This window comes from Manihot esculenta, chromosome 3 (genome assembly GCF_001659605.2).
Source record: "Manihot esculenta cultivar AM560-2 chromosome 3, M.esculenta_v8, whole genome shotgun sequence".
Taxonomy (NCBI): Eukaryota; Viridiplantae; Streptophyta; class Magnoliopsida; order Malpighiales; family Euphorbiaceae; genus Manihot; species Manihot esculenta.
The window spans coordinates 26,809,853-26,837,849 of record NC_035163.2 but is presented as its reverse complement, the minus strand read 5'-3'; the positions used below and the strand labels follow the sequence as shown (position 1 = coordinate 26,837,849).

Here is a 27,997-nt window from a genome sequence, read left to right as displayed (position 1 = left end):
GGCTAATTTAATTTGTCTTGCACCTCGTGGGAGTAGCTACATGCCAATGGTTATGTAATATAATAGAGCTTTTTAAATATAATAATTTATAGAAATTCAAATTTGAGAGCCATCAATGAATTAAAAAACATATTATGCAGAGTTTATTATTTTAATGAGAATTATAAAAAGGTAAAAGCTATTTATTATACAAGCTATTTGCTTATATAATTATTGGATTTAGGGTAACGGTTGATTAATTCACATGTCTCCTCATGAACTAGAACGAAATTTCCATTGCAAGGACAGGAGAAGAGCACCAACATAACCTGTGAAGAAAGCCATTGATGTTGCAGAGATAGAATCCTTTTGCAGTCAAGATCACAAGAACCCATCCATCAATACATTCAAAATATAAAATATATTATTACACGAAGGGCACTGGACAAGATTGGATGGTTAAGGCAACCTTTGCGAGGTTAAAAGATCAGCAAAGTTACTTTTGTTTTCTCTGCACTTTTTATTTCTTTGACTGTAACCATGCCATAAAGTGGGTTGGTTTTTTCATCCCTTAAATAACAAGCCACATATTCCCACAGCATGAAGAATGCTGGCAATTGATGATAATGTCATAAATGATGTTGTTTCATACAGTCATGATTATCTTGCCAGCTTTATGATAATTTCATTTTCCACAGATCTTGATTTCAAACCAAGATTTTTATGTAACCTGTGAGATGCATTCATTGTCATTACACAGTAGTTACCATGAACCTGACCATTTTCTTTAACTGGGTATGTGTTTGTGTGTGAAACATAAGACTAAATGGTGCATGGCATTACCAGCCAAAAGATCTCTTCAGAGAAATGGGACTCCACTAAGATCTCTGGAGGCAGCAGCAGAAAATGGACTGGTGTAATTATATCATTACACTTTGATGATGTAATTGCAGACAGCAGAAAATGGGGCATCATGATTTGTTACTGTGCTCTTTTGGTGAATTGGGTTCCTGACAAATCTGCAGCAATGGCTTTTACTTTTGACTATGAAAAAAGGATTCAGTTTTACTCAAAACTTTTGGGTTTAATTGAATAATTATTATAATGCGAACAAAGGATTTGTTCCATTATGCAAGAGAATCCTTTTTGAGATAAAGATTTTCTTTTGATAATGAGCTTTGTTTGATTGTGGGTGAAAAAGGGACTGACAAGTAGGACACTGTAAAGGTGTGCAGGTTTTTGGTCTAACGAGTTATGCGTTTGGTGGGTTTTATGGTGCCGTGTGAAGAGCACATACGTGTTACACTGGCAGATGGATACGGCAATTCGAGATTTGAGATTGAGAAATGATAGTAGTTTTGGTCTTTTCAAGAAAAACTAGCGGCAGATACGAATAAACAGTTTGGTGTTTAGAGAAAGAAGAACTACCCAGTTGTTTTTTTTCCAAGGAGAAGCCTTGTGAGAGGAAAGAAGCACCCCGATTTCAGTGCAAGAAATTACAAGGCTATCTCTCTCTCATTCATCCCTTAACCAATTTCTTGGATTCTGCCTTGTTAACTCTGTCCAGGTATGCAAGGATGGGTTTTCATCTTTTCTTCTCTATCCAATCTCCTCTCTATGCTACCTGCTCTCTTTGTTTCCTCTCAACTTCTCATTAGCCTTTTCATATAGATCTATCTCTTCCTCTGCAGCCAATTTCATAAGCCTGTTTCTGATCCCTTAAAAAAATGGGACAAACAGATGAGAGTCCGATTTCTTCTCCAAAGTGTTTCATCAAACTTTCATTGCTCTGTGTTGCAGTCTTTGTCCCTTCCCTAATCTTTGTTTGTTTCCTAACTTATGGATTCTCTCCTTTCCTTGTATCAATCTCTATTTTGCTTGTATCGACCACCCTTATTCTCACATTCTCAAAGATAAGGATGATTACTGTTGGGAATCCAACACGTGATGATGAAGTTTCCATGTGTAGTCCTAAGAACCCACTTGTAAAGGAAGGTGAAAAGATGCTAAATCCAGAAGTGGAAGCTGTTACTCAATGCAATGGTGCCCAGCAAAATGAAGTTACTGACAACCATGAGTATCAAGTTGAACCAACAGATTTCCCTTCAGCTAGTGAAAGTGGTGATGATTTCTCAGAAAGTGAAAATTTTAGGCTCAATTGGTTGTCTTTCAATAATATGGGTAAAAATGTAGCAATCTCTGAAAGTTCATTCTCTTCTGATAATAATGAGGATGAAGATAATCTCATTGAAATAAGCTTTCCGGATAATATTTCTGTTGAGTTGAATGAAGAGTTGGAGGAAAAACTGCAGACAGAGTTCTTACCTGAATCCATTTTCAGGCAAGACGGTCTAATGGAGCTATTGGCAGATATGAATGAGGTGAATGAGGAGGATAACTTGATTGAGATTGACCTTTTCATGGGCTCCATAAAGGGTTGAAGCTTAGAGATTGAAGCATGTTCCTGCCAATCTAGTAAAGGTCAAATCGTTATATAGTTTTTCTTCTTCTGTAACAAAGGTTGATGCTAGGGTTTAGCTTTAAGATAACATGTTCTACTATGTGTTGTGATGCTCGAGTGTGAAGCTTCTGCAATATCATTAACTGGACTTATGTTACAATGTTTGATATTTTTGGGAGCATGGGTCATCATTCTTTTATATTTTTTAAACATTCACCAAGGATCCAATGCAGCACAACAGCCAAGTACTAAAAATCCACAAGTAGTTTATATAGCTAAGAATCATTACCATTTTACTAGTAAGAGATTGGAGTTGGCAGTAAGGAGCAAAAGCAAACTTCAGATTTTTTTCTGTTCAAAACAGAACCTGGAAAGCAGTTTCCGCCATGTCCTTGCACACACAGATTCCTATAAATCCAGTACCTCTGAAAAAAAAAAAAAACAGCTGTGGAAGGTATTCAATATATGTTGACGTGAAATGATCTATATATAGAGAAAAAGTAAAGCACAAAGATTTCCTCATCAACATTGCGACAAACACAACTCAACCAAAAATAATCCTTGTATGCACTATTCTGTAACAAAATAATGTTCTAATCCTTATAAAGAATAGTGATCAATCTGTGTAACATCACTGCTCGGTATTGCATCTCCAGAATTTCCAAATCAAACATTCACAGTTACACTACAGCCTTGAAACCTTTGCAATGAGCATCTTGCATTACCTTTACCGTGGACAAAGATTAAGATCTTGGCCAGCCAAATCTTCATTATACCAAGAAACTCCAAACCAAATGCAATTGGTTTCGAACCGCTCTTTGATAGATGCTTTGGACTATAGAATTTCCTAAGATGCCTCATCCCCATACTGCATAAAATGGTTACAATGATGTGATCAAAGCCAATGATTGTGCATGACAGTCCCCAAGCAATTCATGGGCGAAGAGCTCCCCAGAAAAAGACCTTATTTACAAGATACCTGAAAATAGTTCAAGTTAGAAAATGTGTAAAAAATATTTGAATATTTAAAAAAAAATGATTTTATTAATAAGAACTATGCTTCGGGTGTGATGATAGAAGGACAGTGAGACCCAGAACGGCAAAGGAACAAATCAAAGTACAGCCAAGTAATTTCAAGCTAAATGCAAAGGGTAGGACTATTTAGCAAATTTCTTTAAAACTATGTGTTTGCATATGCGGAATCTTTCTTTGAAATGGTTATTGTCCCTTCATAAATTTGTTTGCATTACGATAAATCTATATTGGAACCATCTAGCTTCAATCTCCAGAAGAACTTGCAGGAGCCATCTGTGTTCGTAGACAAAAAGGTGAATGAACTCCCAAGTTAATTTCTCAGGCTTAACCTATATGGAAGGTTAATATTGGGGGCTACATCAATTTTCATTTTCTGACCGTTCAACCTGCTACCTAATCAGAACACTTGATTACAGTCCTGTTCTTGTGAATTCATAAATGAAAAAGAAAAATTCCTCTATAATTGGTTAAAAAAAAACTGCAAATTCATAGCAATTTTGTTCTATACTATCTTCCAAAGTTATCAATCTGCAGCCTCATCTACTTGCCAAAAATATCGAAACTATAACTACCAACTTTAAATTGTTACAACAATGAAAACCATCATATAGCTTAATTACTTCTTCAATTATTTCCACTGCACCCTGGAGAACGTTGCACTTTCCGAGAATCGTAATTCTGAACAAAGAAGATAGAAGGAGAAGAACTTTTATAGTGAAAACTGATCAATCACAAAAGACAACGCAACACCCAGTTGAAAACATGAATGAACTTGTTGGAGAGAGTCCAAAAGCATGAGAAAATGGAAATTTCCTGAATAATTGATCATAGAGAAGGCGATGACCAAAAAATCAAAGAAACAACCATAGGTAAGCTTCATAATTATCATCATCTACCATATAGTCGAAACTTAATTTCAGAAAAACTGTACTAGAAGCAAAAATTACAGAGCAGCAAAACTTACTTCACGGCCAATAGCTCAAGGTACCCACAGCATCTATGAGTCAAAAATGAATTGTTTTTTTCTTTGGATGTGTATTTGCAGAGCATGCATGAGAGCACTACCATGGACACTGAGATCAAAGATACAACAGCTCCTTTAGTTTTCACAGGCGCCATTGCAGCGTTTCAAGACGCAGACCTCAGACAGGTGGATTGGAATGAAATTACTCTAGTTTGGAATAACTTTCTCCCTCCTCACAAGCATACAGAAATCTCTGGCTAGGTTCAAAGCCAAGTGAACATTAATCCCCTTTTTTAAAAAATAGAAAAAGAAAAATGGAATTTACAGGAGCAATTTTAAAAATTTTCATTTCAAAGTTGGAAATAGCCAACTATTTCAGTGACAGACAGGACAAGGTAAATATTATCCAAGTTTAATGTCCCAAACACCCTCCTGCTGTTGTTTATTACAAGAATATACTTAAATAGGGTAATGTACGTTTTTTTTCTTTTTAAAAAAAAGGAATATTTAGCAAAATGAAATTTTATTAAACAACTTATTTTCGCTCCTTTTATCCGCTTGTTGAGTTGAGAGTCATAATAGTTACGGCATTTGTGAAAATTAAATTATATAAATTGAATTGAATTTATATTAATAATATTTCAATGCATTCTGAATTTAATTAAAAATTAATTTAAATTAATTTTATATTTAATTATTATTATTTGAATAAAATCTGAATTATTTGGTTTTATATATTTTAATTAATAATTTATATAAAAAATATTTTTTATTAATAATTTTATTTAAAAATTTAATATTTTAAAAAATATTTAAATTTAAATTTTTAAATAAAAAATATAAAAAATTTATAAATATTATTATAAAATATATTTTTTATATTAAATTAATTATTTACATAAATAGTTTAAACAGTAAATAGAGAATACTTTCTATATAAAAATTCACAATAAATATTATTTTTTAAATTTAATCATATAACAAACCCGATTATAACTATTTAAATATATTTTATTAGTATTCGATCGGATTCATATTCAAAAATACCCGATCCATAATCATTCTTGCTAATCATCTTATATTTTTTTATATAATTTCTTTTTTATATAATTAACGCTCGATTCTTTTTGCTCGATTTTATTTTAACCACATTATATAGTTTTTAAAATAATTATTTTAAATTTATTATAATTGATATATAAAATGAAATTTAATTTTAAAATAATTTAAATATTTATTATTAATACATTTAAACACAATACTTTCTTAATAATTATAATAACTCATACAACCCATATACATCCTAAATAAAAAAATGCAATTTTATGATAAATTTAAAATTAAAATTTTCAATTTTAATTAAATATGATTATTTATTTTTAGTGTACATTAAAACATGAGAACTTATAATTTTATAAAATAATAAAATTTACGATAAATAATCATGTTTAATGAATTTTAATAAATATAATATTAAAATTAAATTGAACGTTAGCTAAAATAATTTAATTATCATTTATTAATGCATAATTAAATCACTCTTTACAATGAATAATTAGTATTTTACATTCGCAATATGAAATTCTTAAAATTAAAATATCCACTCTATAATTACTAAGATCATTTTAGTATTCTAATTAACTTTTAGTTGATAATAAATAAATGACAACTTACTTCCAAAAAATATTTCAATAAAATTAACAAATTAAAAAAAATTATTAAATAACTGAAAAAAATTATAACCCATAAAATAAGTAAATTTATAAAAATTATAATAAATTTAAATTTTTAATAATTCTTTTTAATTAAAAATTAAAAAAATATAATATAATACTTTTTAAATTTATTTAAATATACGTACTAAATATAATAGATTATAATTTTAATTCTTGTATTGAATAAATTAATCCAACTTGGTATATATGTGTATTTAATATATATATTCCCCAAATATTAAAAGCTTATGAAACAAATTGATGGGCACTTTAGGAAACAAAGACTTCCTGTGGAAAAGTTACCAAAAGTTAGGCTTTCTAACCAAAATAACACAACAAAACACCTCACCGCAGAGAATAGTCTGTGATAACCTCCACATCAATCTCCCCCTTCTCTCTCTCTTCCTCTGCAAAATCCACCACTACCTCCGCCATGGAGATCCAAGAAAAGATCATACACTACAAGTACCATATCATCTTCACCTTCATTATCTCTCTCATATTTGTCGCTATAATCTTTCTAGCTCCAAGTTTTGTTACGATCTTGGCCTATTTCTGGCCTCTCTTTCTCTCCACTGCTCTGTTTCTTGTTGCTGTAGTCTTCTTCGGCAAGACCTCTTCACCAGGCACTGAAACTGAATCTTCCGGTGACAAAGCTGTCGAGGGTCTCTTGGACTATGTTGCTGGCCAACCTGAACAAGTGGTGGAAAATCTCAAGCCAGAATAGTTCCTTTTCTTTTTTCTTTCGCTTGTAGTTCTTCTAACCTATGTTTTCCTTAATTTTCTCTTTCTTGAAGGCTGCTCTTCCCATTTCTTCTTCACCATCTCCTCCTCCTTCTTCTTCCTCCGGTTAGAAGTTGAGAGAAGATGAACTGTAAGCGACGGGAAGAGTAGTGTGTTTTGCTAGTTATTGATTATGAAACTGATCTCCATCTCCACTGTTTTGATTCAATTTTATCTTCTTTTTTCTTTTCTTTTCTTTTGGGGTGATAAATTGCACATGGTGTACATTGCGCACCATAGAAAATTGTGTCTAATTGGTGATTAGCGGTTAAATCACCAGTGGCTGTGGGGTACCATCCACATAATTGCATTGCTGAACACTGATCCAAAACTCTTAGCCTTAGTCAGTGTAATTAAATCTAAAAAATTAGATAATTCAAATCAGAAAAATTATATAAGACAAAAATATAATTATATTATAAAACAGCAAACAATACTTATTACTTTTAATTATATTAACTATAATTTTTAATTAATGTAATTGTAAACTTAATTTTTCAAAAAAAAGGGTACGTATGTAAAAAAGTTAAAAAATTTTTTATATATAAAAAATTCCAGATCAGAACTATTGTATCACATGAAGTATATAGACAGTACGAGTCGCATGGAGGGCATGTTGCATGCACGAACTTCTGAAAATTAATGTTTCTTGTAAATTGATTTAAAAAATGTTTCTTGTAAATATCATAATATAATAATTGATACCGTGCACTTACAAGCTTTTTAAAAAATAAGTAATAATTAAATTCGGAGATATCTCTAGTTTAATACTCAACTCTCCATCTCCTTGTTAAAAAATAAATAAAAAATAAAAAATCCTATGCATAGTTGTATTCGGAGTTATGCATCAGATACTTCTTATACGAATATGTATTTAATTAATAAAGTATAATTAAATAAAAATATTTATATAATCTTAATTTAGTTATTAGCCAGATATATGCATAAATATTTTCTTTATGTCATATGGAATGTGAACAAGATGTTATTCTAAGGTCAAGATGTCGAAAGTTGTGACACTTGTACGGTGACGCCGCAGTGTGTCCCCATTATATTCTATTCTATTAGCTCACGTGCTAAGGTGTACGCACTCGGTATTCATTCCGAGACATTTTAATCAAAGATCGTTCAATTCATGTGTGAGTGTCAATGGACGGTGATGATTGTACTTGTACCGGTCAACAGTTCTCCTCAACAAGGTTCGGCTTTTGAGATCTGACCCATCCTTTCTGATTTAAATAGCGTATCCTGGAGTCTCCTCGGTCTCCGATGGAAATAAACAATTCAGGGAAAGTGTTGCCTGGACCCACCCATCTAATTAAGCAATAGGCTTATTGAAAAAACACTTTATTCTCAACTAATTAAAAAATAACATATTAATACTGATCTCGTACTTTCCTTAACTAAGAAGTGTCGAATTCAAATTTGAATACGAAATTCGTTTAAAATTAAAGAAAAAACACTGGTTGTTGGGATTAAGACATTTTAACTATGATTTAATCTCCTAAGTTTGGGAAATTTACACTAGCCAACAGGGAAGATGGGAGAACGTCAACTCGGAGAAATCTTTAAGACAGATTGAAAACATGGTATACAAACTAAAGTAGATGTTGAAAACTTTGTAATATTATGTAGTTGTACAGGTAGATGAGCCATTGGCTTTGTGATGCTTCAGTTAGATCACCTCTTTGTTTGTGTAGATTGAGCAATCACAAGATCAGATGCTGATAAGGTTCCAGATTCATCAACATCAAGATCCTCAAACTCTTCCATTACAAGAGATATATCTTCTTCTGTGATCTTACCCATCTCTTTGAGCTTATAAATCACAAACTCAGCAGCCCTATGGAATTTTGTAGGAAATAGAGAATCAGCAATGGAGCTAACAATCTACACAACAATGTTAATCTAATGCAAAAATTAACTTACCCAACAACTCCATCATTATCAATATCAGCTGCCTCCAGGTCAAGATTGGTCATTTTTCTGGTGAGGACCCAATTGACCAAAGCCCTTTGTCTGCTTTCAGTGAACATCTCAGCAGTGCTGAAAAAAAACTGACCTAAACCGATTGTGCTAATGAGTATCCAGAATATCGCAAATGCACGCCCACCTCTAGTCGAGAAGCTCTCATCTCCATAGCCTAAGGTTGTAACTGTTGCACAGACACAATAGAATGCATCCAAAAGTTCTAAGCCTTCGACCGAAGCTATGAAGATGGTTCCGACCAACATAAGCGCAAGAATAATGGCTAATGTCAAGAGACACTTGTATTTCACTCTGTTAGATTCAAACTCCTTTATGATCTGACTTGGACCTTGTTTATGATACTTGTTTAGAGCTTTAATCAGCAATATTTCCTGCTTCTCTACCAGGTAATCTGCTGCTTTGCTTAGTATCAATCCGACAATTGCCATACCTGAGAAGACAAAAACAGAGGCAAGTAACTTCGCAAAGGCCGTATTTGGTACCAGGTCCCCATATCCTACAGTAGTCATAGTCACAACACAGAAATAAACAGCATCAATAATAGGATTTGTTTTTGTCCCTTCAATATCATCCCTGTACAAGTAGAAGCATACGGTGCCAACACCCAAGTAGCCAGCCAAGAGAGCAGCTACTTGCTTCAAACTTGGACTGAAACTGAGTTTCCCAAGAATGGATTCAGGGTGTGAGAGTGAGCGACAACGATCAGCATCAGAAGGAACACATTCTGTTATAGGAGCACTTCTAACTCGGCGAAATCTTCTTCTGTTGGGAGCATGTTTATTATCCGTTTGCAGTGTGGAATCCACTACTCCTGACAGCAATGGCTGGTTTGCACCATTGGAAGCCATCAAGACTGGAACAGTCTTAGGATACCTGAAAATTATCAGATATGTTGAGCTATAGTTTAAACATGGAAGTCGGAAAGATTAGCAACGATTCTAACAAAATCCCAGATAAGAAACATAGACACCATCAAAACATATCTGGCTAGAAAGGTCTAAATACTCATGCATAGCTCTTGCATATTTCATTCCGATACCGGAAACTAATTGTTTACAGTTTTTCTATCTTGGCAACTCTTCTGCCTCAACTATTAAGCGACAGCCTCAGTGTCATACCCAGGAAATTCTATGAGAACAATTGAACACATTTACTTCAATTGCAACATGATACCAATTCAAGTTATTAAAAGCAAGATCAAAATCAAGCATAAAATAAAACAAAAATAAATCAAGAAGAACAAGGTTTTTGTGAAGCTAAGTGCTAGTGCTAAATCCAGAATCCTCACTAACAAGTAAGGAAGACTCCACTCCACCACAATTGAACTTCTAGGGTGATTTGCAAGCAACTATTGAGCGAGAGTTAATGGTAGAACTTAGAAGCAAGTTGGAAATAAATTTAAAGTGCTCTTTCATTAGGGAAATTTCCTAGCAGATTCCACACTAAACACGCTTAAGATCGACGTCATTTTAATCCCTGCAGGCAAAATTGTCCTCGACAGCATACCTACTTCTCTACAATGAAACTGGGTTGTCCTTAAATTTCAGCCTTTGGCCGACCATATGATCTGGGACGTATTGTGAACATGTGATAAGGAAGTTTCGCATACCAATCCAAATTACAAAGTAAAGTCATAACTTGTTCTGGATAATGAGTACTTGATTTTACTGCCAATTTCTAATAAAGGATTGAGTGAACAAGAAATAAAAATAAGAGAAAAAGCATTCCGACCCACAATTATAAAGCTTTTCACACAGATAATGCACAGAAGGCTTCGAGTAAGAAGAGATCTATAACAGAGGAAACAGGGAGACCTTTAGCAATGATGCTTCAAAGGAACCGAACAATCGGTGTTAAAGTTGGAAACTTCGCAGATGAGCTTCAGGACAAAACAGAAAGTTGCAGAGAGAGAGAGAGAGAGAGAGAGAAATTACCTGAGAAAGCGGAATTGGATGGATTTTTCAAGAATTATAGAGGGTTGATCTGCAAAATCTTGAGGACATCCTAGAAGATTAGTTAGTGTGTAATGAAGTGACTTCTTGTCTGCTGATGGGATCTTGAGTTTGCTGTACCTAAAAGTGGAATTAAAATGGTATTATGAGCTGATCCTTGGGTTTCTTTGGGATTAGGACAGCAGGTGGCAGGTGCTGTTAAGACAGTTTTTGATAATTAAATCTAGGCGATGAATAGAGATTTTGGTTTTTTAATGGATGATTATCTACAGCATTTGACTTTAATTTCATTCTATTTATTTAATAAATGCCTGTTAATAGTTAATATATATTTTTATTATATTAATTAGTCAAATTAGACCTTTACAGTATGGAAAACAAATGCAATGCTATACATTGAAATTCCAATTAATAGGTAATTTGAATTTCTGTAATACTTTTAGATCAATTTAAAAATTTCTGTAATAAAAATTAGATAAAAAGTTGTAAAATAAGTACAGAACATCACTGCAGAAGAAGCCAATCTAGCTAAAAATACAAGATCTGCAAAAAAGAAAAAGGAGCCCATGAAGAAGGCCCAGAACAGATTGCCCAAAAGAAGACTCAACTCTGGAGTTGAGAATATTATTATCACCATGGATTCAATACCTCTGTTTAGTAAAAAAAATTTTACAAAAATTTAATTTAATTGATTTTTTTCTTAATAATTTTTTATTTGAAATTATTTTTTTTAATTTAAAAAAAATGAAAAGTAGAGATGATCAACAAATCATATATTTTGTATAAATAGAAGCAATAAAACCCTCCTGCATAAGAACCAAAATATCCATCCATTTTTAAGAAGTATGGTTCAGATCGATTGAGCTCATGCAACTCTCTGCTTCTGGATTTTTTTTGCTCTCAGTTACTTAATTTTAATAGGTATATCGTTATATCCATTCAATTTTTTATTAAAAATTTTTTTTTCTAAGTTTACTTATCAAACGATTATTGATACTAAATTATATAAAATTTATTAAATTTCATTAGAAGTTTTAATCAATAATATTCTATTAAGGCAAAATAATAAAAACGAAATATTAAAAATTAAAAAATCTTATTAAAAAATTAAAACGTGAACTTCAAATAGTTAAAAAAATCTTATTTATAATAAAAAAAAATCTAATATATAAAATTAAAAAAATATTTAAAAAAATAATTAAAATGCAAAATTAATTCTACAATCGATGGAATTTTCACTTCAAATTCTGTGACGAGACTTTAACTCTCAAAACACTTTAAAAAATCGTGCGTCTCGAAATTTTTTTTTTTTAAAACGTTATCATGGATCTCCATTGGACATCAATAATAAAAATTAGACCCGTAAAGTTTAAGACTAATTATTTCGTATTTCTAAAATTTAATGAAATTTTCAGTAAAAATCATATGTGACCTATTTTATGTGTTGATAAAAAGAATATTTTTAGGTAAAAGTTTAATTTTACTCCTTAACTTTTAGCTCATATTTAAATAAATCTATTTTTAAAAATGAAGATCGAAACTGGGAGAAGGAAATAAAAAAAAAAAATGATTAGGACTTAGGAGAGATTGGAATGTGAATTTAATTTGATGATTAGTTGATATTATATGCTACTTTCCTTTCTTGTTAAAAGGGAATGGCACAATGTATTATTGCATTATATTTTTGAATGATTTTAGGCACAACGAGGAAGAGAAGTGGACCCTTCATTACTTAAGACTTGGCATTGTCAAGGTCAGCTTCCAAATCAAGAAGCCACTGCCAGCCCCAAAATTTCCTTAAAATCATATGCAATTAATGCCTTTTTTTACATTATATTATTATTTTAATTAATAAATATTTTACGACATTCTAAATAACACACAAAAACTTGGTCCGTGAATAAACAAATAAGCTTTGATGTCTACATTTATCCATAAATCTCCAACTTGCATACATCATATTGTGGATATCTAATTCTAGGTTTTGCATTTAATCAATACCCACAAAACCTTCATCACCACAACTGTTGTCATAGAATCAAGTTGCCAGAACTCTTATCTACGTGAAGTTGGAAATATTAATAACCAATTAATGTGCAAACAACAAGGTGGCAGGACTAAATCAAAACCCTCAAATAAAGGGTGTTTAGGGTTTCTGGCTCAGAATAGCTTCCCTTCCATATGCACTTACACTTGAATTAAGAAACAATAAATGTTAACTAGAAAATGGCAGGACAAGATTATGCCTGTCTTCAAGGGTTAATTCTCATGCCTTGCCATGTAGCTTCAGACACTGTATAGTATCAAAGGATTTTTGAATTGGCAATGCTCTATCTCTCTTCCCAAATGTGTAGTTGGTATTGTTTTGGGATCTTTCCTTTTTGCTTATACCCCACATTCATAATTGATGAAGCAATGCTATATATTACTGTTGAATGAATTGGACAAATCATGCATGGATTGTGAGCTAGTAGCTACCCCATTGCCATTAATTTCTATCTTGATTTTGTAGTTTTGTGCATGTGTTTGAGTGGTTTTAGTTCCTTCAATCAGATTAGTATCAAACTCACAAATGCCCATTTCTTCATTCTGGATTTTGCCCAATCATCACTAGCTAGCTTTCATCTGCAAGAATTTTCTCTTTTTTTTTTTTTAATATTAAGAGATGTCATATAATTATTTAATTATATTTTATATGCATATCTTAAAAAAAGTTGTTGTAACGTAATTTACTGAAGTTCTTGCAGATGAAAATAGAGCTAAAGTGTCTCTGCTTCCACTTGAAGCATAGGGAAGTATGATGAGTCGCATTCCAGTAGTCGTTCCAAATTTCCAATAAACAAAAGAATGGGTCCTTCCAGATATTCACTCACCCTCACCAAGGAATTAAGCCAAGTGGCCCAATCTCAAGGATATTATTTTCTTTTTAATTATACTTAAATTATATTATATTATATATTAAATTTTTATAAGTGTAATTTAACTTAAAATAAATTTAATTTAATTTTTAAAATAACTAAAACAAACTTTATTTAAATCAATGTATAATGATTTTATTATTATTATTATTATTTTTTTATAAACTAGACGGACCTTTCAATGTGTGATTGAGGTGAGTTGGAACTGGGAAGAAGAGATTGGCCACACAAGTGTCAAGTGCCTGTCGACTTCAGCCGCCTGTTGTCGTACAATGTTAAAGAGATTCGCTTTTACTTGTCCTTTTTCATTCCTTTTCTTTTAACAAAAAAAATATTTAATCACTATATTATACAAATTAGTCTATTTATTTTAAAAAATAAATTGTAAAAATTTTAATTAGTCGTCAACCGTAAAGTAAATGGAATTCTATACATAAAAATTATTAATTAATTTTGATGTCAATTTTAAATATTAATTATTATAAAAAAAATAAAATATCATATGAAAATTTAAATTTTACAAAATTAAAAAAAAAATTATATAATAGAATATTTAATTATTAAAATTAATACGTTAATGACTAATTAATATATTTTTTTAAATTTTATTAATATTGTGATAAATTTTTAAAATTGAGAGGGTACGTAATTAGTTTTTATAATTAAATAGTAAATTTTTTCAAAAAATATAAAATAATTAAAAATAGGTTACGATTCCAATCAAATTATTTATAAATAAACCACTTTTCTTGAAAAATAAAATATTTCAACCTAGCTATTTGTTGGAGCACATCTAAACAAAATAAGCTATAATGATTGGATGATTGTTAAATTACTCAATTAATAATGTTCTTAATTTTCAAAAAAATTTTTCAACGCATTAAATTAATAGAATAATTTATATATTTATTTCAAAGTATTGAGGTTATTTGATAGCCAGCCATTATAAGAGACGGAAAATATAACAATATTATGTATATAATTTTATAAATGATTAATTTCAAGGCATATTCCAAATGTCATTTTCAGTAATAAAAATTAAATATTTATAAAATATATCATGTCAGTATGGATTATGCTAATAATGAAATATTACTTTAGATAATTTCAATAATTAAATTGTTTTTCCATATGCAAAAGACAAAATAAATTGTGTCATCAGTTTATTTGTCTCATATATGATGTATGCCCTTTAAATATTCAAACAAAAACTATCATTGTCTCATGGCCCTCATGTGTCTGAGATAATCATACCACACTAAACTAATTCATAAACTTTTTTCTTTTCTCGACTTTGTAATCTGCCTGATTCTGAATCCAATCATAGTATATAAAGCTGTAATTAATTTGTTTAGGAATCAAACTAACAAGGCAAAGATTCCAACAATTACAGCCCCAAGAAAAGGAGAAAAACATGTCTCTTATTGATTTTGAAGCTTGATGAGACAAATTGATCTCTCTGATGAACTTCTTGATATTTGCTTATTGAAATATTATTTAACTAACCATTACTAATTGCTGTTGAGCTTCAATTCTGATTTCTTCTTTCATCTTTCTGATAAATTCATCAAATTTCTTGTTTAGTTCCTCAGTGCTCAGCATCTCATTTTCTTCTTCTTCTTCTTCTTCTTCATAATCTTCTTCTTCTGAAACAAGAAAGTTTTCATCTAACTCTATGACGACCTCTCTTTGATGATCATCATCTTCTTCAACGAGAACTTCATCACTATTTTCTTTTCCTGAAGTAATCAAGAACCCGCTTTCTCTACTTTCTTCTGCTTCATCTTCCACAATAAACTGCTGTGTTTCTCTATCTCCTGCTTCTCTATGGATACACTCCTTATTTTCTCTTCTTTCCTCGTCATCAACTTTTTCTTTGGCCATCATATCTTCTCTTTCTAGCAATGGCTCTTTCGAGTAGTGAGCCAATACTAATGACGTTGCTGTATCATCTTCATAATTATTGACAGACTCATTAACGCTGCTATGATCGTTATACTTGGAGAAAGAACTATCCAAACCAGAGAGTGTGGTGACGAAAACTAAAAGGCCATTACAAAGGAGAAACATACAGTTCTTGTCTATGGTACGGCTAAAGAGCTGGACAGGGACAGTGGAGAAATAGAAGTTGAAGGAATGGAGAAGAGAAAAGCGAGAGGAGTTAGAAAAAAGCAAAGAAAACACTGAAACTGAAACAAACAATTGGATAATTATTTTCTTCAGAAACTGAGATCTTGAGGTGTGGCTGAAGGTTTGGAGGTTTTGGTGGCCTATTTGTTCCATGTTCGTAAATTATTTCTTTGGTATTGTTTAGAGAAGAAGGAAGCAGTGGTGTGGGATACTGTAGTGAGATGGTTGGTGTGGCAAAAACCCATGAAGCCCATGATTTATATAGGCGATTTCACATGGGGAAAAATTGCAGGAGGTTTTAATATTTTTCTTTAAAAAAAAAAAAAAAAAGATCTTGCGAACCCCATTTGCTGGTTTATTTTATTTCATATATTGGTGGGTCCAATGATCATGTGTGAGGAGTTTGGGTTCGTCTGCATATGCAGACGAAAGTGTAAGAGTCAATTCTCAATTATTGCAAAATTCTGGCTTCCAGAAGAATTTAATTACATAAATCAAATATTTTATAAGAATTTAATTTATTTTTAAATTTAATATACAGGCGATTTTTAAAAAATTGTCAAGAAATTCAAATAGCTCCATCATGACGAGACTTTGCTCATAAAATTCCATAATAATATACAAATTTCAGGAAAAAAAAAAAAAAAAAAAGCAATGCACGCCAGAATAAGGAAGCAGAAATAGCATTAATACGAGAATTAACAAAATCCCAGAGTTATCAAAACGGAAACATGCCTGCACAGCTGATAGTGTCAGTGCCATGTGAAACTGAAACAACCTTACAGGACAAGAAGGACATTCCCAAACGTATGTCCACCAAACCAAAAATCGACTCAATTGGAAGAAAAATCCACCTTGCTAGCTGGGTAATAATTCCATTTCTTTTCATTTCATGTGAAGCTGGAAAGATTGAAAATGGTAAGTAAAAGGAATTACGAAGTACCTTGTGCTCAAGACATCAAGTGCCGATGTTTGTATTTGCGATACGAAGGAAGGAAGGAGCTAGCGTCGAAGAGCTCGACAGAGAGGAAATGTCAGAGGAAGCCCAGTTCAGTCACCTACAGGCCTGTACAGTGACGGACCCATTTAGGGTCGAAGAGTCATAGTATTTTTAAAAATTTAATAAACTATTTATATAATTTTTATTAATTAAAAGAAAATTATTATTCAGTCTTTAAATTTTTAAGAAAATTTATTAATTTATTTTATTTAAAAATTATTCAATTAAAATATTTTTATATTTTATAATATAATTTTTTTATTTTTATAAATTTATTAATTTATGTTGAATATTTATATCATATAATTTTAATTATATATAATATTTACTATTTATACATTTAAATATATTTATTCTTTTTGATCAAACCGTCAAATGGATTTAACAAATGGATTAGAGAATTTAATTTTGTAAAATATATAAATATTTTAATTGAGTGATTTTGATTCAAAAAAAATTAGTAAAATTTTTAAAAATTTAAAAATTTAATAATAATTTTCTTATAAATAAAGTCCGGTCATTTTAATTTATGTCTCTTTTCTTATTTATTTTTTATTTAAAAAATTTATATTTAATTTTTTAGATTTTAACTCCACTGTTAATTTTTTTTATTTTTCAAATATTTATAAATAATTTATTTATTAATTATTTAATTTATTAATTTAATATATACTTAAATTGAATTAATCCATTAAACACTTTAAATTATAAAAATTATAATAATTAAATATAAATTAATTATTTATTAGAAACGTATTAAATTAATCATATATATTATTAATTGTGTTTTAAATTTACTAATTATATTTTAATTTTTATAAATTGATAAAATTGAAAGATAATAATTTTATTATTTCGAGAAAATATAGAGTATAATCAATCCCATTATTTAATGTAAATAAAAAATAAATTTAATAGTTTACAGTTATATTTTAAATTTAAAAAATTTTAAATATAAATTAAAATATTAAAATTAAATAATATTTTTAATAAATAATAATTTAGATGATTCATATTAAAAAAATTTAAAAATTCATATTTAATATTTAATGTGAATAAATTAATTTAATTTCTAAAATTTTATATATGTAATTTTTTTCCTTTACTTGAAATTAAATTTTAATTTAAAAATTTTATAGATGTAAATAAATATTTTTTATAAATTAAATGAAATTGTAATTATCATTAAAAAAAATAAATTTAAATTTGATTTAAATTTCTGTCTCGCTCACAAAATCAGTTAATTTTTCTGATACGTGGCAGCAGACAAATTTTTTAAGGTTTTTTTTTTCTTTTGCATTTGGAAAAAAAATATACTACTTAGTAATAGAGTAAAATTCAATAATTAGCATCTAATTTTACAAAATATATTAAAACTTCTTTAATAATTTTAAATATCTACTAATCATTTATTTTTTTAATTTTAACTGTTAAATTTATAAAAAAATTAAAATATTATTAATATAAAATGATTAATTAATAAATTATTTATAAAATTAAAAAAATTAATTATTAAATTTTTCCAAATCACATAAAATAATTTCACTATTTACCAGTTAAAATAAATAAAATTACTAATTAATAAACTTTTTAAAATTTTATATATTATGATATATATTTTAAAATTAAAGATAGAATTTTTTATAATATAAAAATTAAATAGTAAATTTTTTAAAATTTATATTAAAGTAATGAAGCACGTGCATATGCTCACGTGCTTAGCCTCCCTCCTTGCTGTTTGCTGGTACTTGTATAAACGCCATGCCGCAGTAGTTTCCTTAGGGTTTTCATCACAAACTGAATTGGGCTGAGCTGCAGCACAACCCTAATTGCTGCCATTATAGCGGCGTTGAGATCTAAATCCGTTCTGTACTTGTTTTCCTAAGATGAAATAGTTCTTCTCCCTCTTGAGAAAAGAGGCGAAATGGGCTGGAACAAATTGGGGAGAGCAGTATAAATCTGTGGCTCCTGAAAGCCGATAGGTTCTCTACCGGATACCCTGCTTTTCCAGCCCCAGACATCAATATGGCATCATAGTACGGGTTTGATGCTCGATGAGTATTTCTGAATGAGAAGTTACTGGTTCTTTGCTGAATCTCTCTTTCGAGTACTCATCTTCTCCTTCTCACAAGCCCGCCTCCAAACGCCATCACATGACCTAATTCTTCATTTTTAAAATTTAAAGGGATTTTTCCTTACTATTATTGAATTGATTTGCTTGACTTGTTATTGCCGATGAGGACAACTTTTGGACATGAACGACAACAACAATGTTTGCGCTCCGTGTAGGGTTTTCTCCTACATGGATTGTTGGTCGTGATGAGGAATGTGCCAAAATTCTAATCTGAGGCTCTTTCTTTTTTTTAGCCCCTTTTTAATTCATGCAAAAGCGAAACTTTTGTTTTTACCATTAAGCACAGTTTCCATGCTCATTTGTATAAATTTGGTCGACAGTTCTGTTTGAAAACATTTCTTCAAGTGCTCATTGCTATTTTGCAGCTAACCTAGTGTAAAAAGTTATTTAAGGTGCTCATCACATCCTATGACAGTTCTTGGCCCACCGCATCACTGCAGTCATCGAAAACAATAGATTCATTTGCTCCTAATTAACTCCTCACCTCTGCTGATTGCAAGAATTTGGTGACTGAACCCGTCCTATAAGGCGCTTTCTTAGTAAAGTCATACAAGGTGACCAACCCTGTCATGTTTTGCAGCAAATCCAAGGCCTAACTTCTTGAATTTGTTGCCTCACTCCAATTTCCCATTTTGACAAACTCAACTGCCTTCCATTGAGCTTTCTCCAATTCTCCCCTTTGCCTCTCATTGATAAAACCAGAAAAATATGTATTTATAGCATGAGTTTTCACTTGAGTTATTGGATCCGTTAACCCATTACCTATAGCCACGCCTTTCAAGTTCACTCGTTGGTGCCTCTGGCAACCTCATATTCTGCTTCAAAATGTAGTATCCTTGCAGGAACATACTTACCAGCATAACTCTCACCAATGATATAAAGTGGACGATTCTTGAAATCTGGGTCCAAAACCCAGTGATCGCAGCAAATAGATGCTTAGCAACAGTGGGTTGATTTCTTGGTATCTCTTCGGGTGTAGCAGCGATACTACACCCAAGTCCAATTGGATTATCAAGGAAAATAAGGCCAAAAATGCCGTTCCAAGAGCCTAAATTGCGTTCAGGAGAAAGACGTTGGATGTTTTCACTCTGAATATCAACAACAGGATACGGACCTAGCTCAAAGAAGTTGCCCATCATGGAGGAGCAACCAGGGCCGCCCTGGAGCCAGATAAGAAGTGGGGTTTGGGAGAGAGTTAAGCCTGGGTTTTGTGCTTCATAGAAGGAGTAGAAAATGGCTGAATTGGTGTTGGGGTTGATGGGTGGGTAGCCGGATTTGGTTGGAAGAGCTTCACCGGGAAATGTAGAATTTGAATCGACGATACGGTGAAGGGTGCCTCTTGAAAATGTGTAAGTTATGTAGGTCTATTTAGATAATTTTATTTAATATAAAATAAGAAAAAATTATCAATAGATCTCATAATATTATAAAATTTAATAATTTATTTCTATTTTAAAATTATTCAATTAAAATGTCTAATATTTTATAAAATTAAATTCTTTAATTTTTTTAGAGTGTTAGTTATTTAAACTTTATATTATTTAATTTACGTAATTTTATTCATGTATATTATACTTTTTTTTTATTTTTTTACAATCTAAATATTTGATTCCTATTTTTAATATTTCAACTCCAAATTTCCATCTAAAATATTTAAGAATTTCATTAATTATTTAATTTAATTTTATGCATCATTAGTACCTTTAAAAATAATAATTTTTTTATTTATCTTGCTTAATTACTAATTTATTTATAACTTTAAAATTATATATATAATTATTTAAATTTTTTTTAAAAAAATTAATTTTTAAAATTAGGAGTAATAAAATTAATTTTTAAAATTAGGAGTAATATTAGATTATTTAAATTTAAAAAATATAAAATTTAAATCAATAAGACATGAATTTAATCGATTAGATTATTAAAAATAAAATGTCAAATTTACTCCTAAATTATTTAATATAATAAAACAAATTTAAATTTAATCATTCATTTCAATTTTGCTAATAATGCTAAATAAGTGCATTACTTATTAAAATTTAAAAATATGAGTTAACACTTTCTCATTTTATTTGAGTTATTTGGTCTTTTAATAATAGACGAAAATAAATTTAAATAAAAAAAATAAAATTTATTATATGTTATTATCTTTATTGTAAAATTTAGAATGAGTTCCGACTGTTTGATTTTAATTTTTGAATCCGCCACTGATTGAGAGCATCCAGACCAAAAAGATTCTTGCGGCCTAATTGTGGCTTTGGAGGACTTCTTTAGAAGAAAGGCTGAAAATTGGGTAAAGCTATTGATGATCTGAGATCCAATAGAATAGGGTTTTACAAGGGTTTTTGTATTGAAGAATAAAACTTGGCCTATCTCTCTAGAGGGGTATCCCTTTTATCCTTTTCTTCCTGCTTGCTGGTGACGTATAACGGCTCTCCCATGATTGGACCACGCGTCTCTGCCATACAGATATGGGCGTACGAGGGTATCAGGCGCCTGCTCCATGCGTAACGGCCTCTGATTCTCCCCCGTGCGTACACTTGAGCGGATCTGCCAGGCTGTATGACGAGTCTCGTTCTGGATTCTGGGCTGAGCCGAGAGCTGGGCTGGACGATGAACCCAGGAGGAGAAGGAATCCGTGGGGAGGTTATACGGGCTGGGCCGATCTCGATGAGGAAGAATCTGGTGGAGTCTGGCCTCAGGGGTCTGATGATCCGGGCCTGTTTTACTTGAGAAGGCGTGCGGGCCTTCCTTTCATGGGCCGTGGCCGTAATCTAGGCTCAGGATTGGGGGTAGGGAAATTCAGCGGTCATCAATTGCCCCTTCACCTTCTTGGCAGTTATTGCTCCGACTGCCGAGGGGGTGAATATCGAGAACCATTATGACTGCGCCTGTTCGCGTGTAGGTGCCTTCATAACTCCCTTTCATCTTTTTGTCATTCCTCATTTCTTGAATCCTATCTGCCTTTTTCCCTTTCTGGCCTTTCCTTGCCCCTCGTATACTTTGCTCTTTTTACTTTCCTGTCATTATCGCCTGGACATGCCTCTTTTTTCCTTTTCCATGAATATCTTTTAAAGATCCTGACATCGTGGGCTCAGAGTCTAGAGTTACTTTACTTTGTGCTAAGACTTCAGATTTTGAGTATATATCAGCGTCAACTCCTCTTCACTCTTAGGCCCTTTGTCGGAGAAAGGGAGTCTTTCCTTCCAGCCCTCTGTCTATTTCCTTCTTCCAGCGAGATTCTCCTGTTTTTTCTGCAAAGGATCTATTTGACGCCTTCTTCAAACGGATTGAGGTGAGCCTGGGGCTTCATTGCTTTGTTGCCCCAGAGGTTTGCTTTAATCTTGCTTTCATTATCTTGACAAAAGATTATCCTGACTTATCTCTGTTTGGAACTTTTTGCAGTACCTGAGATAAAGATGGGTCAGTCCAAACCGCTTGAAAATCTGATATTACCTCGAGGGAGTCTGAAGGTTGCTTCAAAGGTCCTCCTAGTAGGGCGGTTGATGGGTAGGGCCATTTGGCAGGTCGTTGAAACTGTTCTACCCAGATCGTCTGGCTGGCCTCCTCCTCTGGTTGTTGTTCGTGCTCCAAAGAGGCTATGGGCTGTTGAGGGGTCTGCTTTGACTTTTCCTTCCTTCGAGAAGGAAATTTCCCCGATGCCCTTGTTGTCTGCTTTTGATATAAATGGAGGTGGCGAAAATGATCAATTTATTGTCCCCTTTGGTGTGGAATACCTGTATTATGAGAGGCTGAGATCTGCTGCACTCAGTCAAGCTTCCGTCGATGCCTTCGAATATATGCTCTGTGATCTTCTTGAAGCCGTAACTCGAAGACTTATGTTTTTCATGCGTGATATACGAACAACACATAATATCTGAGCTTGTTCGTATGTACCGTGAATCACACTTGAGCAACCGAATGTTTGCCTATAGGGGAACAGTGAGAAATACTTGTGGGAATCAACTTATTCAATTCCCCTATAATAACGAAGCAGAACTCGGCTGGCCTATAGGACTCGTTTTTCGTATCTGAGAGTTCCTCTGTATCGAAAACTAGGATAGTGTGATAGGTGATAGTGATGTAAACGTAGATGATGTATCTGGTCATGTAAATCCTCTGAGGATAGCTTTTTATTCTGTAATGTGGGTATTCGTAACGTGCTGTAATGAAACTTTTGTTTTTTCGTTCATACCCGAACTGTTCCTTCTTTATTATGAATGAGGTATTGAGACTGCTTTCTTCGTGGTTTTTTCTGAGAAATCTGCGATATTGTTTTTTCCGTCTTGCCTTTTAATTGATCAGACCCAGAATCCATTTAGCTAGTCTGAGTTTTCAGTTTACTCTTTCCGAGCTGTACCAACCGACCTGCGAGCTCGCTTTCGGTTTACTTTATCCAAGCGAGACTAACCGACCTGCGAGCTCTGTCTTTAATCAATGGGTCGAGCTCTGAGTTCCACTAGCCCACTGAGCTTTCGGTTTACTTTTTCCGAGCTGGGCTAACTGACTTGTGAGCCCTACTTTTAATCAATGAGTTGAGCTTCTGACCCATAACTTTGCATGATTCCGCGGCGTCCTTATCGCTTCGTTCTGGGTTCGTAGCCTCTGCTTAATGATGATGAGTCAAATCCTGTACCTTTTTAAGTGATAAGCAAGTCTGACCTTTATCATGCTTGTAATACCCGGCTAGACTCCGGTATCAGAATTCCTACCGTCCGGTGGAATCTTGGATGTCGGAAACCTCTAGAAGGGTAAAAGCATGTTTTCATGAAATGTTTTTCATGTTTTGATGATTTTAAATATGATTTTAAAAGAGTTTTTATATGAAAAGTCTTTGGAGGAAAACTCAAGTTCGGCCGCCGAAAGTCAGGTTCGGCCGCCGAACTTGCATGCGCTTCGGGAGTGCTTTAGGCCCCCGAAAGCATGAGTGAGGGAAGTCCAGGTTCGGCCGCCGAAAGTCAAGTTCGGCCGCCGAACATTGCATGGATTCGGAGGCACATTCGGCCCCCGAACATGGCCTGGCCAGCCACCTATAAAAAGGGGACTTAGCCGAAATGGGTGAGTTTTCTCCTATTTTCGGCCACAGCTAGCTTCCAACCTCCCTCTCCCAAATCTTTTGTTCTTCCTCCAAATCCCCATCATTTTTCTTAAGTTTTGAGCTTGCATTGAAGGTTTTGAGCTTTTAAAACAAGTTTTGGAGCTTGGGAGACTCAGGAGCCCATTTGCTTGGATCTCCGAGTTTAGGTCGTCTCTCTCTCGATCTTCAAGAGGTAAGAGCCGATCTTAAGCTCCTTATGTGTTTTAACTAAGTTTTATGCAAGATCTATGGGTAGAAATGCATGTTAGGTTATATGTTGAGTTTATGGGTTTTGATGCTTTGATGAACAATGTAGCTTGTTTATGTGTTGTTGGAAGTGTTGTAGATGGGGTATATGATAGTTTGAGACCCCTAGGCGTAATGTATGTGAAGTATGCATGTTGTAGAGCAAGATTATGCATGATTAGAGGTTTTGGGAGGCAAGAGGTTCGTTTGAACCAAGTTTCTGCCCTTTGGCAGAAACCAGGTTCGGCAGCCGAAGGGAGTTTCGGCCGCCGAACCCCCTTTGTGGAGGCAGCATTCAGCTGCCGAAGTTGCCCCCGAAAAGAGACTTTCGTCTCTGTCTGGGACTTTCGGCCGCCGAAGGTGCCGCCGAAAGTGCCTGACTTTCGGATCTGTCCAGGACTTTCGGCCGCCGAAGGTGCCGCCGAAAGTGCCCTGTTCAGCCATTTCATGCATATTTCTATGTGATGTTTTCCTGATGTTTTAGGGGGTTTGGGGAGTTTATTAGAGTTATGTTTATGTATGATTGGTCCCTCATTGGAGTCCACCTGTGTAGGTTTGGACCCGAGGAACCGAGGACCTCAGCAGTGAGATAGCTGCTTCGGAGTCTGTAGAGCTTCAGCCAGAGGTGAGTGGAATGAACCTTAAGTTTTTTTTTTTTTAAAAAAATGAAATATAACTTTTTGGAGCATGTTCATGCATCATATATGCCATGTGATATTTTAGGTTGCTTGCATTAGTATTCACGAATATGTTGCATTGCATAATATGATGTGGATGCGGATTGGCTATTGGATGATCCTCTAGTCCTCCTATGGTATGATATGATGATGATACGGTATGGATTGCCAGTGAGGCCCATTCTACGCCCCTGGACTATGTTAAGAGAAAGACCAGTGAGACCCATTCTACGCCCCTGGCACGATTGGACTATGTTGAGGACTATAGGTGACAATACCATCCTTATGTGATATGTTTGTGATGTGTTGCATTTCATGGAAGCATGAAATATTTAATATATATTTTCTCTATTCTGCTCACTGGGCTTTATAGCTCACCCCTCTCCCCTAACCCCAGATGTGCAGGTGCAGGGTAGATCAGGAGGTTAGCCAGAGTATGGAAGATATGTTTATGTAATAGTTAGATTGTGGACATGACAATTGTATTATGATGTAATGTAAAAGTGGTTTAAGTCATGTTATGTAATTTGAATATTGAGGATAGAGTTGTGCTTGACCAATACAGATTGTTAATCCCACTTGTATGTACATGGTCTTTATGATATGAGATATGAGGTTATGTTTCAGCCAAGTTTATGTATGATGAGATACCCCATTGGAGCATTTTGATGAGGGCTCCAGTGGAGGTTTATGTTATGTTTATGTTTATGTACAGGTTGAGCTTGGTTGTTATATGAGAATGTTTACAGATTTATGAGTATTGTTGATCATGTATGGGATTAAACAGGATTGCAGGTTATATGTCAGGCTTGCTACGGGTCCCGGCGGCCTTAAGCCGATCTGGATCCTAGCGCCGGTAGCGGTCCGATTTCCGGGTCGTTACAGAGTGGTATCAGAGCCCTAGGTTCATATGGTCGGACCTAGAGTGTCGGGCTCATAGATGTTATAGAAGGTCAAGCACAATAGGAAAGATCATGTCCACTAGTGTAACGACCCGGAAATCCGACCCGTTACCGGCGCTAGGATCCAGATCGGCTTAAGGCCGCCGGGACCCGTAGCAAGCCTACATACCTCCTGTAAACCTGTGGAATCCCATACATAACAACATATACATGATCTGTAAAAATTTTTCTTTTCTCTTATCCAAGCAAAACCTGTGCATGCACAAAATCATACATAAACCCCACACTGGAGTCCTCATCAAATACTCCAATGGGGTATCATCATCATACATATCAGCTTGGATAATCATGGTCATTAACATCATTACTCATTAAACACTCTGTACATCATGGGGATTCACACACCTCTAGGTCAAACACTACTATAATCCTCAATACATCATCAAATCATTCATTACATTACATGGTCATAAATACTCATTACATCATGTTCATGTCCACTACTATCTATTACAACATACATGACTGAACTTCACTCTAGCCGACTGCCTGATCTATCCTGTACCTGCAACTCTGGGGATAAAGGGAGTGGGGTGAGCTACTAGAGCCCAGTGAGCAGAATAATAAAACATCAATTTAAATCATGCTTTCATGTATGCGCCATAACACAAACATTTCACAACAAGGATGAACTTGTCACCATTTAGCCCCTATCTTTCTTACTTATACATGCCGGGGGCGTAGAGCCGTAGCAGGCACACCCGGACTTCCATAATCCGTCATAGTGCCAGGGGCGTAGAGCCGTAGCAGGCACACCTGGACTCACATAGGCTATCATGACATACAAGGGCTAATGGATCATTCGACATTCATCCACATCAACAACAAAGTATGCAATGCAACATATTCGTGAATTCTAATGCAAACAACCTAATATATCTCATGGCATTCGTGATGCGTGAATCATGCTAAAACATTTCATTAATTTGCTTTAAAACTTAAAGTTTATTCCACTCACCTCTGGCTAGCTCTGAAGAGACTCTGAAGCAGCTGGCTCACTGCTGGGGGTCTCGGTTCCTCGGGTCCGAACCTACACAGGTGGACTCAAATGAGGGACCAAACATACATGAACATGACCCTAAAATACTCCCCAAAAACCCCCTAAAACATCCTGAAAACATCACATGAAAACATGCAAGAAATGGCTGAACAGGGCACTTTCGGCGGCAGGTTCGGCGGCCGAAAGTCCCTCTGCAGTCGAAAGTCATGCAGGTTCGGCGGCACTTTCGGCGGCCGAACCTCCCAGACAGAGACGAAACTTGAGTTTCGGGGGCAGGCTTCGGCAGCCGAAACTGCCTCCACAAGGGGGTTCGGCGGCCGAAAGTCACTTCGGCGGCCGAACCTGAGTTTCTGCCGAAGGGCAGAAACTTGGCTCCCTTGTGTCCACAGCCTCCAAAACGCCTCAAAACATGCATAAACTTGTTTCCACACATGCATACACATCATACATCACACCTAGGGGTCTCAAACTATAATATACCCCAACTACAACACTTCAAACAACACATTTCCAACATACATTGTTCAAATCACAACATAAACCCATAAACCTAACAACAAGCCTAAACATGCATTCTACCCCATCAACTTGCATAAAACTTTCATAAAACATAAAAGAAGCATAGATCGAAGCTTACCTCTTGAAGATCGAGAGGAAGAACGACCCTAGCTCGGAAAATGGAGGGATTTAGCTCCAAGACTTCCAAGCTCCAAACTTGCTTAAAAACACTCAAAACCTTTGTGGAACCTAAAACTCAAAGAAAATGGTGGGGATTGAAGGAAAAACACAAGATTTGGGAGAGGGAGGTCGGAAGCTCACTGAGGTCGAAAATGGGGAGAAAACTCTCCCATTTCGGCTAAGTGCCCCTTTTATAGGTGGCTGGCCAGGCCACGTTCGGGGCCGAAGGTGCCTCCGCATGCATGCAAGGTTCGGCGGCCGAACTTGGAGTTCGGCGGCCGAACCTGCATTTCCCTC

General features: G+C 33.8%; 3 protein-coding genes, 1 long non-coding RNA gene and 1 pseudogene across 7 annotated transcripts in view; 1 reads left to right on the top strand and 4 right to left on the bottom strand.

Annotated features, from left to right (window-relative positions):
* Positions 1 to 2,908: 2,908 nt before the first annotated feature.
* On the bottom strand, positions 2,909 to 5,014 carry LOC122723189. The gene is made up of 2 exons (XR_006350155.1): positions 4,440 to 5,014; positions 2,909 to 3,419 (listed from the first exon to the last, which is right to left on the bottom strand). It is a non-coding gene; the product is annotated as an uncharacterized LOC122723189 (long non-coding RNA).
* Positions 5,015 to 8,385: 3,371 nt separating this feature from the next.
* On the bottom strand, positions 8,386 to 11,069 carry LOC110612455 (two-pore potassium channel 1). Of its 4 annotated transcripts, none has more exons than XM_021753253.2 (3): positions 10,861 to 11,069; positions 8,867 to 9,799; positions 8,386 to 8,780 (listed from the first exon to the last, which is right to left on the bottom strand). In XM_021753253.2, exons 2-3 carry the CDS (start codon positions 9,772 to 9,774, stop codon positions 8,618 to 8,620), a joined length of 1,071 nt encoding a protein of 356 aa, XP_021608945.2. In that variant the 5' UTR covers positions 9,775 to 9,799; positions 10,861 to 11,069; the 3' UTR covers positions 8,386 to 8,617. The 4 variants fall into 4 exon arrangements, with proteins under 4 accessions (XP_021608945.2, XP_021608947.2, XP_021608946.2 ...); XM_021753255.2 differs by having other exon boundaries at positions 10,741 to 10,877; XM_021753254.2 differs by lacking the exon at positions 10,861 to 11,069 and adding an exon at positions 10,215 to 10,698.
* A 3,991-nt stretch (positions 11,070 to 15,060) lies between these two features.
* On the bottom strand, positions 15,061 to 16,161 carry LOC110612154 (retrotransposon-like protein 1). Its single transcript, XM_021752854.2, has one exon. It carries the CDS (start codon positions 16,077 to 16,079, stop codon positions 15,294 to 15,296), a length of 786 nt encoding a protein of 261 aa, XP_021608546.2. The 5' UTR covers positions 16,080 to 16,161; the 3' UTR covers positions 15,061 to 15,293.
* A 3,305-nt stretch (positions 16,162 to 19,466) lies between these two features.
* Positions 19,467 to 22,006, bottom strand: LOC122723314 (annotated as a pseudogene).
* Positions 22,007 to 22,479: 473 nt separating this feature from the next.
* The window catches only part of LOC122723313, a 15,775-nt gene continuing 10,257 nt past the window's right edge, over positions 22,480 to 27,997 (top strand). The window contains exon 1 of the mRNA XM_043955111.1: positions 22,480 to 22,831. Within this exon, the coding sequence (XP_043811046.1) occupies positions 22,480 to 22,831 (352 nt within the window). The remainder of the gene's footprint in view (positions 22,832 to 27,997) is intronic.